At 46.7% G+C, this 13,435-nt stretch overlaps 1 protein-coding gene across 1 annotated transcript in view; it reads left to right on the top strand.

Moving 5' to 3' along the window:
- Window positions 1-12,155, top strand: part of notch1b (notch receptor 1b) — a 34,957-nt gene extending 22,802 nt beyond the window's left edge. Inside the window, exons 19-34 of the mRNA XM_076270177.1 lie at window positions 36-237; window positions 489-642; window positions 830-1,014; window positions 1,619-1,751; window positions 2,199-2,456; window positions 2,673-2,785; window positions 3,026-3,600; window positions 4,009-4,443; window positions 4,651-4,799; window positions 5,975-6,188; window positions 6,609-6,699; window positions 6,795-6,957; window positions 8,101-8,399; window positions 8,829-8,976; window positions 9,280-9,377; window positions 9,633-12,155. Of these exons, the coding sequence (XP_076126292.1) occupies window positions 36-237; window positions 489-642; window positions 830-1,014; window positions 1,619-1,751; window positions 2,199-2,456; window positions 2,673-2,785; window positions 3,026-3,600; window positions 4,009-4,443; window positions 4,651-4,799; window positions 5,975-6,188; window positions 6,609-6,699; window positions 6,795-6,957; window positions 8,101-8,399; window positions 8,829-8,976; window positions 9,280-9,377; window positions 9,633-10,976 (4,561 nt within the window). The 3' untranslated portion in view covers window positions 10,977-12,155. The remainder of the gene's footprint in view (window positions 1-35; window positions 238-488; window positions 643-829; window positions 1,015-1,618; window positions 1,752-2,198; window positions 2,457-2,672; window positions 2,786-3,025; window positions 3,601-4,008; window positions 4,444-4,650; window positions 4,800-5,974; window positions 6,189-6,608; window positions 6,700-6,794; window positions 6,958-8,100; window positions 8,400-8,828; window positions 8,977-9,279; window positions 9,378-9,632) is intronic.
- The last annotated feature ends 1,280 nt before the right edge of the window (window positions 12,156-13,435 follow it).

Raw genomic sequence — 13,435 nt, 5'->3', positions numbered from 1 at the left:
ATTTGTATCTATTTATGTGTTTTTTTTTATTCTAGTTCCTGTTTTAATGGGGGCACCTGCGTGGATGGCATCAACACCTTCACCTGCCTATGTCCACCCGGCTTCACTGGCAGCTACTGCCAGCACGACATCAATGAGTGTGACTCCAAGCCATGTCTGAATGGGGGCACATGCCAGGACAGCTTTGGCACCTACAAGTGTACCTGTCCTCAAGGCTATACTGGACTCAACTGTCAGGTAAAGAGACCCTTCTCCACAACCTCCAATTCCCAGACCATCAGTCTCAAGCAGTATAGGTTCTGTGGTTGTTCAGAGGCATTGACTTTGTCACAGACGTTTCACCTTTAATCCCATAGTTATTATGCACTTAAATCCACAATCAGTTGTTTGTGGATCCACAAACTTATTGTTGTTTGATGTTTTCACAACACATAAACCATCCACAAGAAGAAGTATTTATAAGACACAATTGTTTTTACCACTCTTAGAACCTGGTGCGGTGGTGCGACTCCTCTCCATGCAAGAACGGGGGCAAGTGCTGGCAGACTGGCACCACCTACAGCTGTGAGTGCCAGAGTGGCTGGACAGGGCTCTACTGTGATGTGCCCAGTGTGTCCTGTGAAGTGGCCGCCAAACAGCAAGGTAAGCTCCACCATATTTACTTAAACTACCATTTCACCAATTTTAATATTTTTAAACTATTTATTTCTTGTGCTGTATATATTGCTAGAATGATTTTTTGGACAGTATAGCTATAGTATAGAGACTGTGTGATCTGTGAGTGGTTTCATGAGACCTGATGTACGTCTTTTCCCTTCGCTTGCTGCAGGTGTGGAGGTGACCCACCTGTGCCGTAACTCTGGTCAGTGTCTGGACGCTGGCAACACGCACTTCTGCCGCTGCCAGGCAGGTTACACGGGCAGCTACTGTGAGGAGCAGGTGGACGAGTGTGTGCCCAACCCCTGCCAGAACGGAGCCACCTGCACTGACTACCTGGGAGGATACACCTGCGAGGTGAGTCTGAGTGGGATTGTTTTATGGCTGTTAGTAGATTATTTTTTACAGTACTTTTTTTTACAGTACTTTGCTACAGTAGTTTACAGACACTGTCAGAATTCAGGTGTGGGCTGTTTAAACGTTGAAACTAGATAATTATCTTTAACGACTTTGGAAAAAAAAACTTTAGGCACAGAAATGTAAGTCTGTTCATGATGGCTGTTTTTTTTTTATTTAGATAGTTCTGTGGAGATCTGTCAGTAGCAGCTAAAACAAGTAGCAAGTTGTATTAACCGATCAGGAAACTCCCTGAGAGGAATTTCTGCCTGCTGATGAGTTTCTTTAGAAGACCACAGTTGCTAAGTGGGCTGGACGCTTCAAACATGGCTACCAGCTGCTTTAAGCTGATGTATGAATGGTTGGTTGGGTGTAGGAAATGTTTGCTGACCAGTCAAAAAAGACGGGGGGGGGGGGAGCTAGGTAATCAAAAATAACACTGTCTTCATGCTAGGCATTGATTTGTCTCTCATTTATCTACACTCACCCTTTATCTACACTTCTCTCTCTCCCTCCCTCCCTCTCTCTCTCTCTCTCTCTCTCCCTATCCTCTTCCCTGTCTCAGTGTGTTCCTGGCTATCACGGGACAAACTGCTCCAACGAGATCAATGAGTGCCTCTCGCAGCCCTGCCAGAACGGAGGCACCTGCATCGACCTGATCAATACCTACAAATGCTCGTGTCCCCGGGGAACCCAAGGTCAGGATGCCACTCCACCTCCTCACACCTCCCCAAGTGTTTCATCTTCCCAACCCCCCCCCCCCCCTCCTGCCTCTCCTCTTCTGCATTAATGAGGGATTAAGTGCATCCAGCAGGCAGGAAATCTGCTCTGCATCCCTCCCCAACACACACACACACACACACACACACTGAGGGTGGAGGGGTTGCTGAACTGTCTGACGCGCATTAAGAGATCTCGCTAATTACCCTAACATCTGAAAACCAACGCTAATTGGCGCCGTTCTAAACAGAATAGTTCTCTGTTAGTCATCAGATATCAGCCCTGTTATTCTTTTTTGTGTCATTTTTATTCAGTATTATGACTTTATATGTCAGTGTTGTTACTCAGTATCAGCTCTTTGCTACACAGTGGGAAGATAAATGTTTTTTTATTAACGGTGAAATGCCAAACCTTGTCACATTCAGGTATCCACTGTGAGATCAATGTGGACGACTGCAACCCGTCCACTGACCCGGTCACTAAGGAGCCCAAGTGTTTCAACGGCGGCGAGTGTGTGGATGGCGTGGGCGGCTACCACTGCATCTGCCCCGCCGGCTACGTGGGCGAGCGCTGCGAGGGCGACGTCAACGAGTGCCTGTCCAACCCTTGCGACCCGCGCGGCACACACAACTGCGTCCAGCTCACCAACAACTACCGCTGCGAGTGCCGCACTGGATACACAGGTACCGTCCACCCTCGGGCAGCGTCCTTGGCCCCTAAGCTGGGTTAGCTGATTAGCACAGTATAGGAATTAGAAAGTAAAGCAGCTGAGTCCCTTTAGCTCGCTCGCTGGCAGAATTCAAGTAAGAACATAGCAGGGCCACTTGGGCCTTTGAAGAGATATTTGCTTTGGTTTGTCATTGGAACGCGACATTAAAGTTCCTTCATTTCCCCTGTAGGCAAGCGTTGTGAGCAGGTGTTTGATGGCTGTAAGAGTAAGCCCTGTCGTAACGGAGGTACCTGTGCAGTGGCCAGCAACACGGCCCATGGATTCATCTGCAGGTGTCCACCGGTGAGTGAGGGCGTCACTCCTCAAAATTAAATGCACAAAATTAAATGCATATACAAATAGAATGAACAGAATTTCTAAACATGCATAGATAAGCATATCTATAAGGTTTATAAGGTATTGTCATTTTGTGTATCTACTTGTGTCTACTGTACGTGGGATTTATGCTCAGAAGGAACCTCTCTGTTATCCGTACGGTTAACTGTCAGTAATGAGGTTACTCAACTCCATGTTCATGTTTAGGGATTCACTGGCTCCACCTGTGAGGGTGATGCTCACTCGTGTGGCACCCTGCACTGCCGCAACGGCGGCTCCTGCATCTCCGGCCACAAGAGTCCGCGCTGCCTGTGCCCGGCCGCCTTCACCGGGCCCGAGTGCCAGTACCCGGCCGACAGTCCGTGCCAAAGCAACCCGTGCTACAACAGCGGCACGTGCCAGTACACCAGTGAGGAGCCCTACTACCACTGCATCTGCCCGGTCCACTTCAACGGCCTGCTCTGCCACGTGCTGGACTACGGCTTCCGGGGCGGCTTACCGGGCCGCGACGTCACGCCGGCGCCCGAGGTGGAGGCCAGCTGCGAGATCGACGACTGCAACGGCCGCTCGGGCGACAGCGTTTGCGACAGCAAGTGTAACAACTACGCGTGCGACTGGGACGGCGGCGACTGCTCGCTCAACTTCGACGACCCGTGGAAGAACTGCTCGGCGGCGCTGCAGTGCTGGCGCTACTTCAACGACGGCAAGTGCGACGAGCAGTGCGACAACGCCGGCTGCCTCTATGACGGCTTCGACTGCCAGCACCTGGAGGGCCAGTGCAAGTGAGTGTCATCTTAACCCGTACCGGATTTTAGAAGTAGAAATTTAGAAGTAGAAAAAAAGGAGTAGAAATGTCTTTACCATAATTTCCCAACTGTTAGCCGCGGCTTATACATTGATTTTGCAAATTTTCTTCAGCTATGAGGTTTTGTTTCTTTTAACTTAAAAATAAAACACTGTCCTGCGGCTTATACACAATACGACTAATACACAGGAAATTACTGTATGAGTGTTTTTATATTTGATGTAACCATAATGGATCTGTAAGGATTGGTCCATAAGGATACATGCAAAATTGCCCTTGACTGGATATTATCCTCATCACAATATGACAGCCTGTAGTGTTTTCAGATATGAAAGAGTCACAGGACCCACTGAGATGCTGATTTATTTGTATTGTTGTTTTTCAGCCCGCTTTACGACCAATACTGTAAGGACCACTATGCTGATGGGCACTGCGATCAGGGGTGTAATAACGCCGAGTGCGAGTGGGACGGCCTGGACTGTGCCAACAACGTCCCGGAGAAGCTGGCGGTGGGGCGCCTGGTGCTGGTGGTGCGCATCCACCCGGATCAGCTGCGCAGCAACTTCTCGGGCTTCCTGCGCGAGCTGAGCCGCGTGCTGCACACCAACGTGGTGTTCCGCCGCGACACCAAGGGCGAGCTCATGATCTACCCATACTACGGCAACGAGCAGGAGCTCAAGAAGCACGCCGTCAAGAAGCGCTCAGTGGCTGACGGCTGGGCCGACGTGCGCGCCAGCGTCATGGCCACGCTGACGGACGGCATGCACCGCGTGGTCAACCTGCGGCGGCGGCGGGAGCTGGATCAGATGCAGATCAAAGGGTGCGCGTGTGTGTGTGTGTGTGTGTGTGTGTGTGTGTGTGTGTGTGTGTGTGTGTGTGTGTGTGTGTGTGTGTGTCATAGCTAAGCATTGATATATAATGGCCATTATTAAGCCCAATGCGGTGATAATAAACAAGGGGTAATTTAACATGTAAGTAATAAACAATAAACAAACTAACAAATAAATAATCCCACTCTCTTCTGTAGGTCGGTGGTGTACCTGGAGATTGACAACCGGCAGTGCTTCCAGCAGTCTACCGAGTGCTTCCAGAGTGCCACTGATGTGGCGGCTTTCCTAGGAGCCCTCGCCTCCAGTGGCAACCTGGACATGCCCTACGTCATCGAGGCTGTGGCCAGTAAGTAACCACACCACTTTGTGGATCACATATTTATATTTCAAACGCTCAAACCCTGCTCTACGAATCCCTGTTGGACTTTTTCCCTTTTCCCCCCCTTTTTTTTCTTAATTTTTTAAGTAAACATCCCATTGGAGCACAAGAAGTGCTAGATCCTGATTTTTGTCTCCAAAATGGTGAATTCCACCAAATAAACTCATCTGACCATATTGCCAAAACACCTCTACATTTTAACATATGAGCACAAACATAGATATGGCAATCTTCTTCTGTCAGTCTATGCCTCAGTCTCTCTCTCTCTCTCTCTCTCTCTTTCCCTCTCCCCCTCTCTCTCTCCCTCTCCCCCTCTCTCTCTCCATCTCTATGGCTATCTCTCTCTCACACATACACACTACACACACGCACATACACACTTCACATTACACACGCACACACTAACATCACACGCGCACACACACACACACACACTCACTCTCACACACACACAGACACACACTAGCACACACACAGACACACACTTCCTCGTGCAATGAAGGGCTGCTGCAACCTTCACCTCGTTGAGTGTAATACCAGGACTTAGAGCATCTCCAAGGGTTTAGGTGGGGAGAGTTTATCATTTCAAAATCGTTAGTGGAAAGAAAGGGTGGGGTGGGGGGGAATTGATCGGGAGTGTGCTAGAAGTTGGGAGTCTTTGTTATCTTGAAAATCCTAATAAATCCTTCGTCTTTACAGCTTAAAGCGTGCGCAGTAATTTGAAGTTCATTAATCCCTCATTTTTTTCCTCCCTTAAAGAAGGACTGGTAAAGTTGTCTCTTGGCACCCTGGGCTGAAAGAGAAGAGGAGGTGTTCTGTTCTCTCGTTTTTTTCCCCCCTCCTCTCTCTCTCCGCCTCTCCTGCTTCTCCTTCTCCTTCTTCTAGCTCTTTTATGATCAGGAGTGGTTAGCAATTCTGATTATTACCCAATGAAACGGCCCCGATTTTTAATGCACGCTCCCTTCTTGGTTAGCCTCTCCCCGCTCGCACTCCAACGGGATATTTTTTCGTTGCCGTCCGCCAGCGCGCCATGGCGAGGAGCCGGGACGGTCCCGCGCCCGCCCCGAACGACCGGCCAGTTCGCCCGCTCCTCTTCGCTGATTCGCCGACTCACGCTCCATCCCGTCTCTATCTGTCCGCAGGCGAGAACACCCAGCCACCGCCCAACGAGCTCTACCCCATCTACGTGGTGCTGGCCGGCCTCATCATGCTGGCCTTCGTCGGCGTGGGCATGGTGGCGTCCCGCAAGCGGCGCCGCGAGCAGGGCCAGCTCTGGTTCCCCGAGGGCTTCAAGGCCAGCGAGTCCAACAAGAAGAAGCGCCGCGAGCCGGTCGGCGAGGACTCCGTCGGACTCAAGTAAGAGTCCACACGTGTGCCATCCTTTGCGGGCGTTTTCCCTCCATTTCAGGAGTTGGTGTGTGTATATGTGTGTGTGGGGGGGTGGAGAGTGTTTTGGGTGGGGGCTGTTGGGGGGTGGGAGGTGTTGAATGGGGGTGGAGGGGGGTTTGGTTAAACTGAGGTGGAGGAAGGGGGCTTTGATCATCTGCTGCACTGATACAGCGGGTCACGATCACTGCAGAATTAATTGACTCGTTAAAGCTGTGGAGAAGAGGGTGGGGGTTCAGTCAGCAGCAGAGGTTTGGGCTGTGGTTAAGGACCGTGCCTATAAGGGAGAGAGTGGGTCAGCAGTTGCAGCAGTACCTCTACATGGCTCTCTCTAGTGTAGGGGTGTGCAAGTCATATTGCAGAGCACTCATCATGGTTGTGTCTCTCCAGGCCATTGAAGAACCTGTCGGACATCTCCTTAATGGATGACAACCAGAACGAATGGGGAGACGAGGAACCATCAGAACACAAACGCTTTAGGGTGAGGACTTTTCTAGACTTTTCTTCCACTCTTTTCACAATTAGCTGTGTTCCAGTGAGTATGTGTAGGGATGTGCTAATCGTTAGGCTCTTCAGTTTGAGGAGCAGGCGATGCTGGACCTCGATGACCATACAGACCACCGGCAGTGGACCCAACAGCACCTGGATGCTGCCGACCTCCGCATCCCCTCCATTGCCCCCACACCTCCACAAGGCGAAATCGAGAATGACTGCATGGATGTGAATGTCCGTGGACCAGGTATGGGACCCTTTTTATGGCCTTTTCATCAATGCAGATCTCTGGGTCATCTGGAGATGTGTCGACAAATCAGAAGCACTATATTTCACAATATTTCAGATTTATCATTTTTTAATTTTGCTTAAATTGCATTGCCCATGATATTATTTGATAATTGATTTAATTACATAATAATTCATTTAATGACTTGTTGTTGTTAATTATTATTATTATTATTATTATTATTATTATTATTATTATTATTATTATTATTATTGGCCATTTTGTATTATGTTTTTCAATGCTGTGTAAAGTTAAGTAATAATTTTATCAGATTGTCAAAGAACCAGAGTGTTAACATTACTGTTTAGGTTTGTAGATTCTGACAGTCTGACAGTGTTCTGCTGTTTACACATCATTTGGTCTGCTCTGATCATATGGATGAGGGGTGTGTGTGTGTGTGTGTGTGTGTGTGTGCACGTGTGCTCATGCTTGTGTGTGTGTGTGTGTTACCCTGAGCTCTGTGTTTAAGCCCCAGTTCCTGGGGGAAAGGGGATCCACTTCAAAGCAGCTGACTGAGCTGACACCTATTGGGAATCTTTCTCTCTTTTTCAGGGAAATAACCCTCGATTAAAAACAGACTCAGATTTTATGTGGGTTTTGGATACCTTTAAAAGAAAGAAATATCAAAATAAAAATCATTCAGTATCGATCTAAATGTGTCTAATAATAGTGGTATAAAATGCCTTTCAAAAAGTTTTTTTGAAGTTTTAATGCTTGGGTCTGACCAAGAGGGATATGCTACAAACTACTGTTTTGTGAAGAAGAAAAATCTGTGAAGCCTTGCAGCTGAATTGCTGCCGCAGCCAGCCCAGGAGCTTAGTTTTGTGAGCACCGTAAACTCCATGGGCCTATCTGAATCCAATACAAAAGATGTATGCTGATAAACCCTTGCATGCCGCTCAGAATTCAGTTTTGACACATTTTCTTTCAAATGGTCTTCCGTGTTTGTTGCTTTGTAGTGGATCATTACTTCAAATTGTCCTTGGGCCGGTCTCTGCTCTCCTCACACACTCATGTTATGGTTGATTTGTTGATTCATTTATCTTTCTCTCTCCCTCTCTCTCTTTCTCCCCCTCTCTCTCCGTTTCCTCGCCCCCGCAGATGGCTTCACTCCTCTGATGATCGCGTCCTGCAGCGGAGGTGGTCTGGAAACGGGCAACAGCGAGGAGGAAGAGGACACTTCGGCCAACGTCATCAACGACTTCATCTACCAGGGCGCCAACCTGCACAACCAGACGGACCGCACGGGCGAGACGGCATTGCACCTCGCTGCCCGCTACGCCCGCTCCGACGCCGCCAAGCGCCTCCTGGAGGCCAGTGCTGACGCCAACATCCAGGACAACATGGGCCGCACACCCCTCCACGCCGCCGTGGCTGCTGACGCTCAGGGAGTCTTCCAGGTGAGGAGCCTCAGCCTGCTGATGACCGTTGAACGGCTCACATGGTCCCTGTGGCCACCGACAACAACTTCAAGTTTTTTTTTCTCAGGCAAAACAAAAAGATCCACATTGTCAAAAGAGTATTTTATTATTTATTTATTTTTAGCAGAACAGATAAAGAAAACAACAAAATCACCCAGACTGTGGAATTTTTTTTTTTTTTTTTTTTATTGTATAGCGAGGTTACCGAACCTCAAAATGGTCAATGGATTTTTGGTTTTGTTTATTAAAGTTCTACAAACATGTTAGCGTGTCAGCGTCAGCCAGCACAAGCACTGATACAATATTTTATCTTATATTTAAAACAGGTTAATCTCAGGTCTAATCTCAACTGTTACCATGTCTTTGAAATCCATTAACTGAACTGAGGCATTTCATTTCGCTCCAAAGATTTTGATTCGGAATCGTGCCACGGACTTGGACGCCCGTATGCATGACGGCACGACCCCTCTGATCCTGGCTGCTCGACTGGCAGTTGAGGGGATGGTGGAGGAGCTGATCAACTGCCACGCTGATGTTAATGCTGTTGATGACTTTGGTAAGTCAGAATTGCTTGCTCTGTGCTGTCACTTCTTCATTTACTATATTAATATGGGACATTTTTGAAAATACAATGATGTGACATGTAAGCTGCTTAGAGGACTAAACATTGATATTCTTAGAAGTAATATGTCTGAATTCTATATTCCTTTGAATATTTTTTGCATTTTGTTTTTTCAATTATGGCCATTTTTTGAAGGTACACCAGTAACCACAATAAAGAATGTTGAAAGCAAATTGCACAATGGACTTTGAGTCACCTTTTTGATTTTTTTTTTTTTTCAATGTGTGTGCACTGCAGGTAAATCCGCTCTTCACTGGGCAGCAGCTGTAAACAACATGGACGCAGCCATGGTTCTGCTGAAAAATGGAGCGAACAAGGACATGCAGAACAATAAGGTTAGCCCTTTTTTCTGACAGTAAACCACTCTTTAAAGTGCGGGTAAAATAAACACCATAATGTCATCTTTAAAGAGACATTCACCTGAATTCACCTAAACTGAATTAAATAAACAAACTGTATAAAGAACCTTTTTCATTTCGTTGCATGTTGATTAAGATGAAATATAAGGAATTCTGAATATGTTATGATTATGTTGAAAAATGTATTCTTCTGCCAGATTCTGAATGAGTGTTTTTTTTCTCACATCTCAGGAGGAGACACCCTTATTCCTGGCAGCCCGCGAGGGCAGCTACGAGACGGCAAAGGTCCTGCTGGAGCACTTTGCCAACCGCGAGATCACGGACCACATGGACCGCCTGCCACGAGACATCGCCCAGGAGCGCATGCATCACGACATCGTGCGCCTGCTGGACGAGTACAACCTGGTGCGCAGCCCGCCTGTGCACAGCGCCCCACTGACCAACAGCCTGTCGCCGCCGCTCTGCTCGCCCAACGGCTACCTGAACAGCATGAAGCCGGCCGTCCAGAACAAGAAGGCCCGCAAGCCCGGAAGCGGCTCCGCCAAGGGCCTGGCCTGCAAGGACGGCGGGAAGGACATGAAGAACAAGAAGAAGAAGCCCCAGGAGGGCGGCCGCGGCGGAGGCGGTCTGCTGGACAGCTCGGCTGTGCTCTCGCCCGTCGACTCGCTGGAGTCGCCGCACGGCTACATCTCGGACGTGTCATCACCACCGCTCATGACCTCGCCCTTCCATCACTCACCTACGTCCATGGCACTGGGCCACCTGCAGGCCCTGCCGCCCGAGGCCCACCTGGCCAGCGTCAACCACCTGGGCATGGCTAACAAGCAGTTTGACCCGCTCCCCCCACGCCTCACCCACCTGCCTATGGCCAGTGCTGGGAATGGCCAGTGCGACTGGCTGTCCCGGATGCACGGCGGCATGGGCCAGCAACAGCAACAACAGTTCAACACCCTCGGCGGCAACCGCGGCCAACAAGGCGGCATGGGTCACCAGGGCAACGGCTCGGTGTCGCACGGCCTGATGCACAACGGGCTGTCATCGTCTGCGCTTTCGCAGATGATGGGCTTCCCGGCCATGCCCAACAGCCACCTGGGCAACCAGACTCACCTGATGCAGGGGCAGTCGATGCAACAAATGCAGCTCCAGCAGCTCCAACAGCAGCAGCAGAACTCGAACCCGCCCAGCAGCGTGAGCCCGGGCTTCATCTCGGCAGACATGGGCGGCCCCGACGTCATCCAGCAAGGCACGGGCGGCAACGGCTCGCTCCCCATCCACACTATCCTGCCCCAGGAGACTCAGATCATGTCCGCCCAGCTCGGGCCCGGCCTGGCCAGCACCCAGTTCCTCACTCCGCCCTCGCAGCACAGCTACTCGGCCACCATGGAGGGCAACACGCCCAACCACCAGCTCCAGGTGCCGGACCACCCCTTCCTCACCCCGTCCCCCGGCTCCCCAGACCAATGGTCCAGCTCCTCCCCACACTCAAACATGTCTGACTGGTCCGAGGGCATCTCCAGTCCCCCCACTAGCATGCAGTCGCAGATCGGGCACATTCCAAATGATCACTTTAAGTAACCTTTTTTTATTCTTTGATACTAACAGAAAGTTTTTTCCCCTCCCCCATTTTTTATTTATTAATGCCTCATTTTTATTTATACTTGTTTCTTGTTTGTCTGCTTAAAGATTTTTTTTTATTTTGTTGTCCTATCACTGGGTTACTGAGAGCGACGTGGCTTTTGTCCTGTAGATTTGGTTTGTGTCCTTCCGGTTGGTCTGCATTTCTCGGTTTCTGGTGTGCACACTGGGTATTTATTGGTCTTAATTTTTGACTTACTTTCTTTTCCATCAGTTGTTTTTCAGTCTTTGTTCTTTTAAAATATTTTCTATATAATTGTATAAACTTGTTAAATACGTTTTATCATGAGGACGTTTTATAGTTTTTTTATTTCATTTATTTCATCAGTACAGTATTTAGACAGAGTTTTTTTCTATACCTTTGTTTTAATTTCCAACAGAACAATCACAGGGATGATGTTTTTTTTCTTTCATTGTTCAGATGTCTTAAAAGTGCATGTTTGCCAATTTATTCATATTAAAAAATGTTGAAATATACATCACTACTGTTTTTTGCTGTTATTATCAGATACCTGTTATTATTTGTTGTATTGTGGGAGATGTTTTGAATAATGATAATCTTCCATTCCAGTTGCTGCGATACAACCATGTGGTTGATGTTCTCCGGATGTGTAGAGGGGTTTGAGACTGAACCCTTCTCTCTTCCCATGTATTTTGAGTTGGAGCCTCTATCTGAATAAAAAGGACTTTGCGTGTGCTTATCATGTGAGCTTGATCATGTTTCAGAAATCTAAAGTCTTCAGCGCGCCATGCAAAGTACGACAATTTCAAGTTACCCAAGTTCAAAACATGCAACAGTACACACAAATAATATATTTTTTTCTCAGTTTTACTGAGGTATAGACAAATATAAATATATTCAGAGTAATCCAGGAAGTATTTTACGGGCCACAACATTATTAACAAATATTGACTATGTGTTAAGCAATATTTATTGACCTCTGCTTAGTCTGTCTGTGTCGGACAATGTATGAAATTAATAACGATCAACTGAATAAAATGGCTTCGTGAAATATATAAAAGTTCTCTATCTGCAAAATTGTAGTTTACATTAAATGTATTTTGTCAATTCTGTAAAATTGTTCCTTTCAACAATAAATTTCACTGTTTGGTATCTGATATTTGTTTGTGTTCATGTGTATATTATACCTACTGTATATATTAGAACCGTCATATAATAGAGTTGTATATGCTGCTCATTCTGTATTAGTACCTTCATATAATAGAGTTCATCTTTTGAGAATGGTGGAATGATTTCTCAATTTGATCCCAATTATTCAAAATGTAACACATTTGGACTAACTGATTTAGGGCTAACTGCACTAATCTTCGTCTAAATTTAAAATCAACCAATCATGTCATGAGTAGGCTAGCCTATATGAGTCATAGTACTGAGCTCTTAGATAGTAACATTCTTTTGGACAGTCTGATGCCAAAAAAGACCTTTTGAGATTTCAACATCACTGAAAATCTACACTAATGGCTTATGCCAAGTGATATCCCAATTACATCAACTGCATCAAAAACCAAGCCTTGCAAAATTTCTCATACATAGATGGGGATAATAAATGAATCTGGCATTTTTACTGACCACATTGTAGAGATAATGTAATGCCTAAGCCAATTGCTACTAGGCACCTGACCCTTATTGGCAGTAGCACTAACTGTTAATTCTATGGAGTGCATTGCCAGCAGTGTGTGTGTGTTTGTTTGTGTGTGTTAGAGAGATAAAAAAAAATGTAGGAAGACGTGGACATCACTGTGGCATTGTATCAAAAGATTAGCTTGTTTTCAGCTCAGCTTAAAACGAATTGCTAATTGATTCAAACTGGTGAGACTTTTCAGTTTAGATTTCCTTCCCTCACCATAAAGCCTAGCTAGCCTTGCCTTTAGTGAGAGACAAAGCGAGAGAGTGAATGTTATATATTATATTTCATATTATTATTATTATTATTATTATTATTATTATTATTATTATTATTATTATATCATGTACAAGGTGAGAGGCACCTCATGATTGCTCTCATATCCTAGGGTGGAACGTACAGAAAAAAATAACTATTTGGACCAGAGCTCTGATTTTAAGTTATTGCTCCCTCAAGTGGTGAGACAGAGCAGCTTCAACCACGGGTTGTAAATGTTTCATTAATAGTCATTTAATTCACCTAACACATGTACATTATCGTCTATTTTCAAGCAAGGCCAGTTGTTATCTACAGCCTATGCATAACGCAGTCAATATCCCTTAAAATAGGCTACTTCTTTTGTTTTTATTTATTTTTTATTATTATTAGACTTTACAGTCTGTCACTGGGCACAGAGGGAATTCGCATATATGTTTGCGCTGCCATTTCCTCTCCATATCGTAACCCCACATAAATCAATTCAAATTTTGTAGG

The sequence above is a fragment of the Alosa pseudoharengus genome, unplaced genomic scaffold, assembly GCF_046254945.1.
Source record: "Alosa pseudoharengus isolate Yale_2024_CS ecotype anadromous, Long Island Sound unplaced genomic scaffold, YU_APseudo_1.1 YU_APseudo_1.1_scf_6, whole genome shotgun sequence".
Taxonomy (NCBI): domain Eukaryota; kingdom Metazoa; phylum Chordata; class Actinopteri; order Clupeiformes; family Clupeidae; genus Alosa; species Alosa pseudoharengus.
Note: the sequence above shows the minus strand (reverse complement) of the source record. Positions and strands in the feature narration are given on the sequence as shown.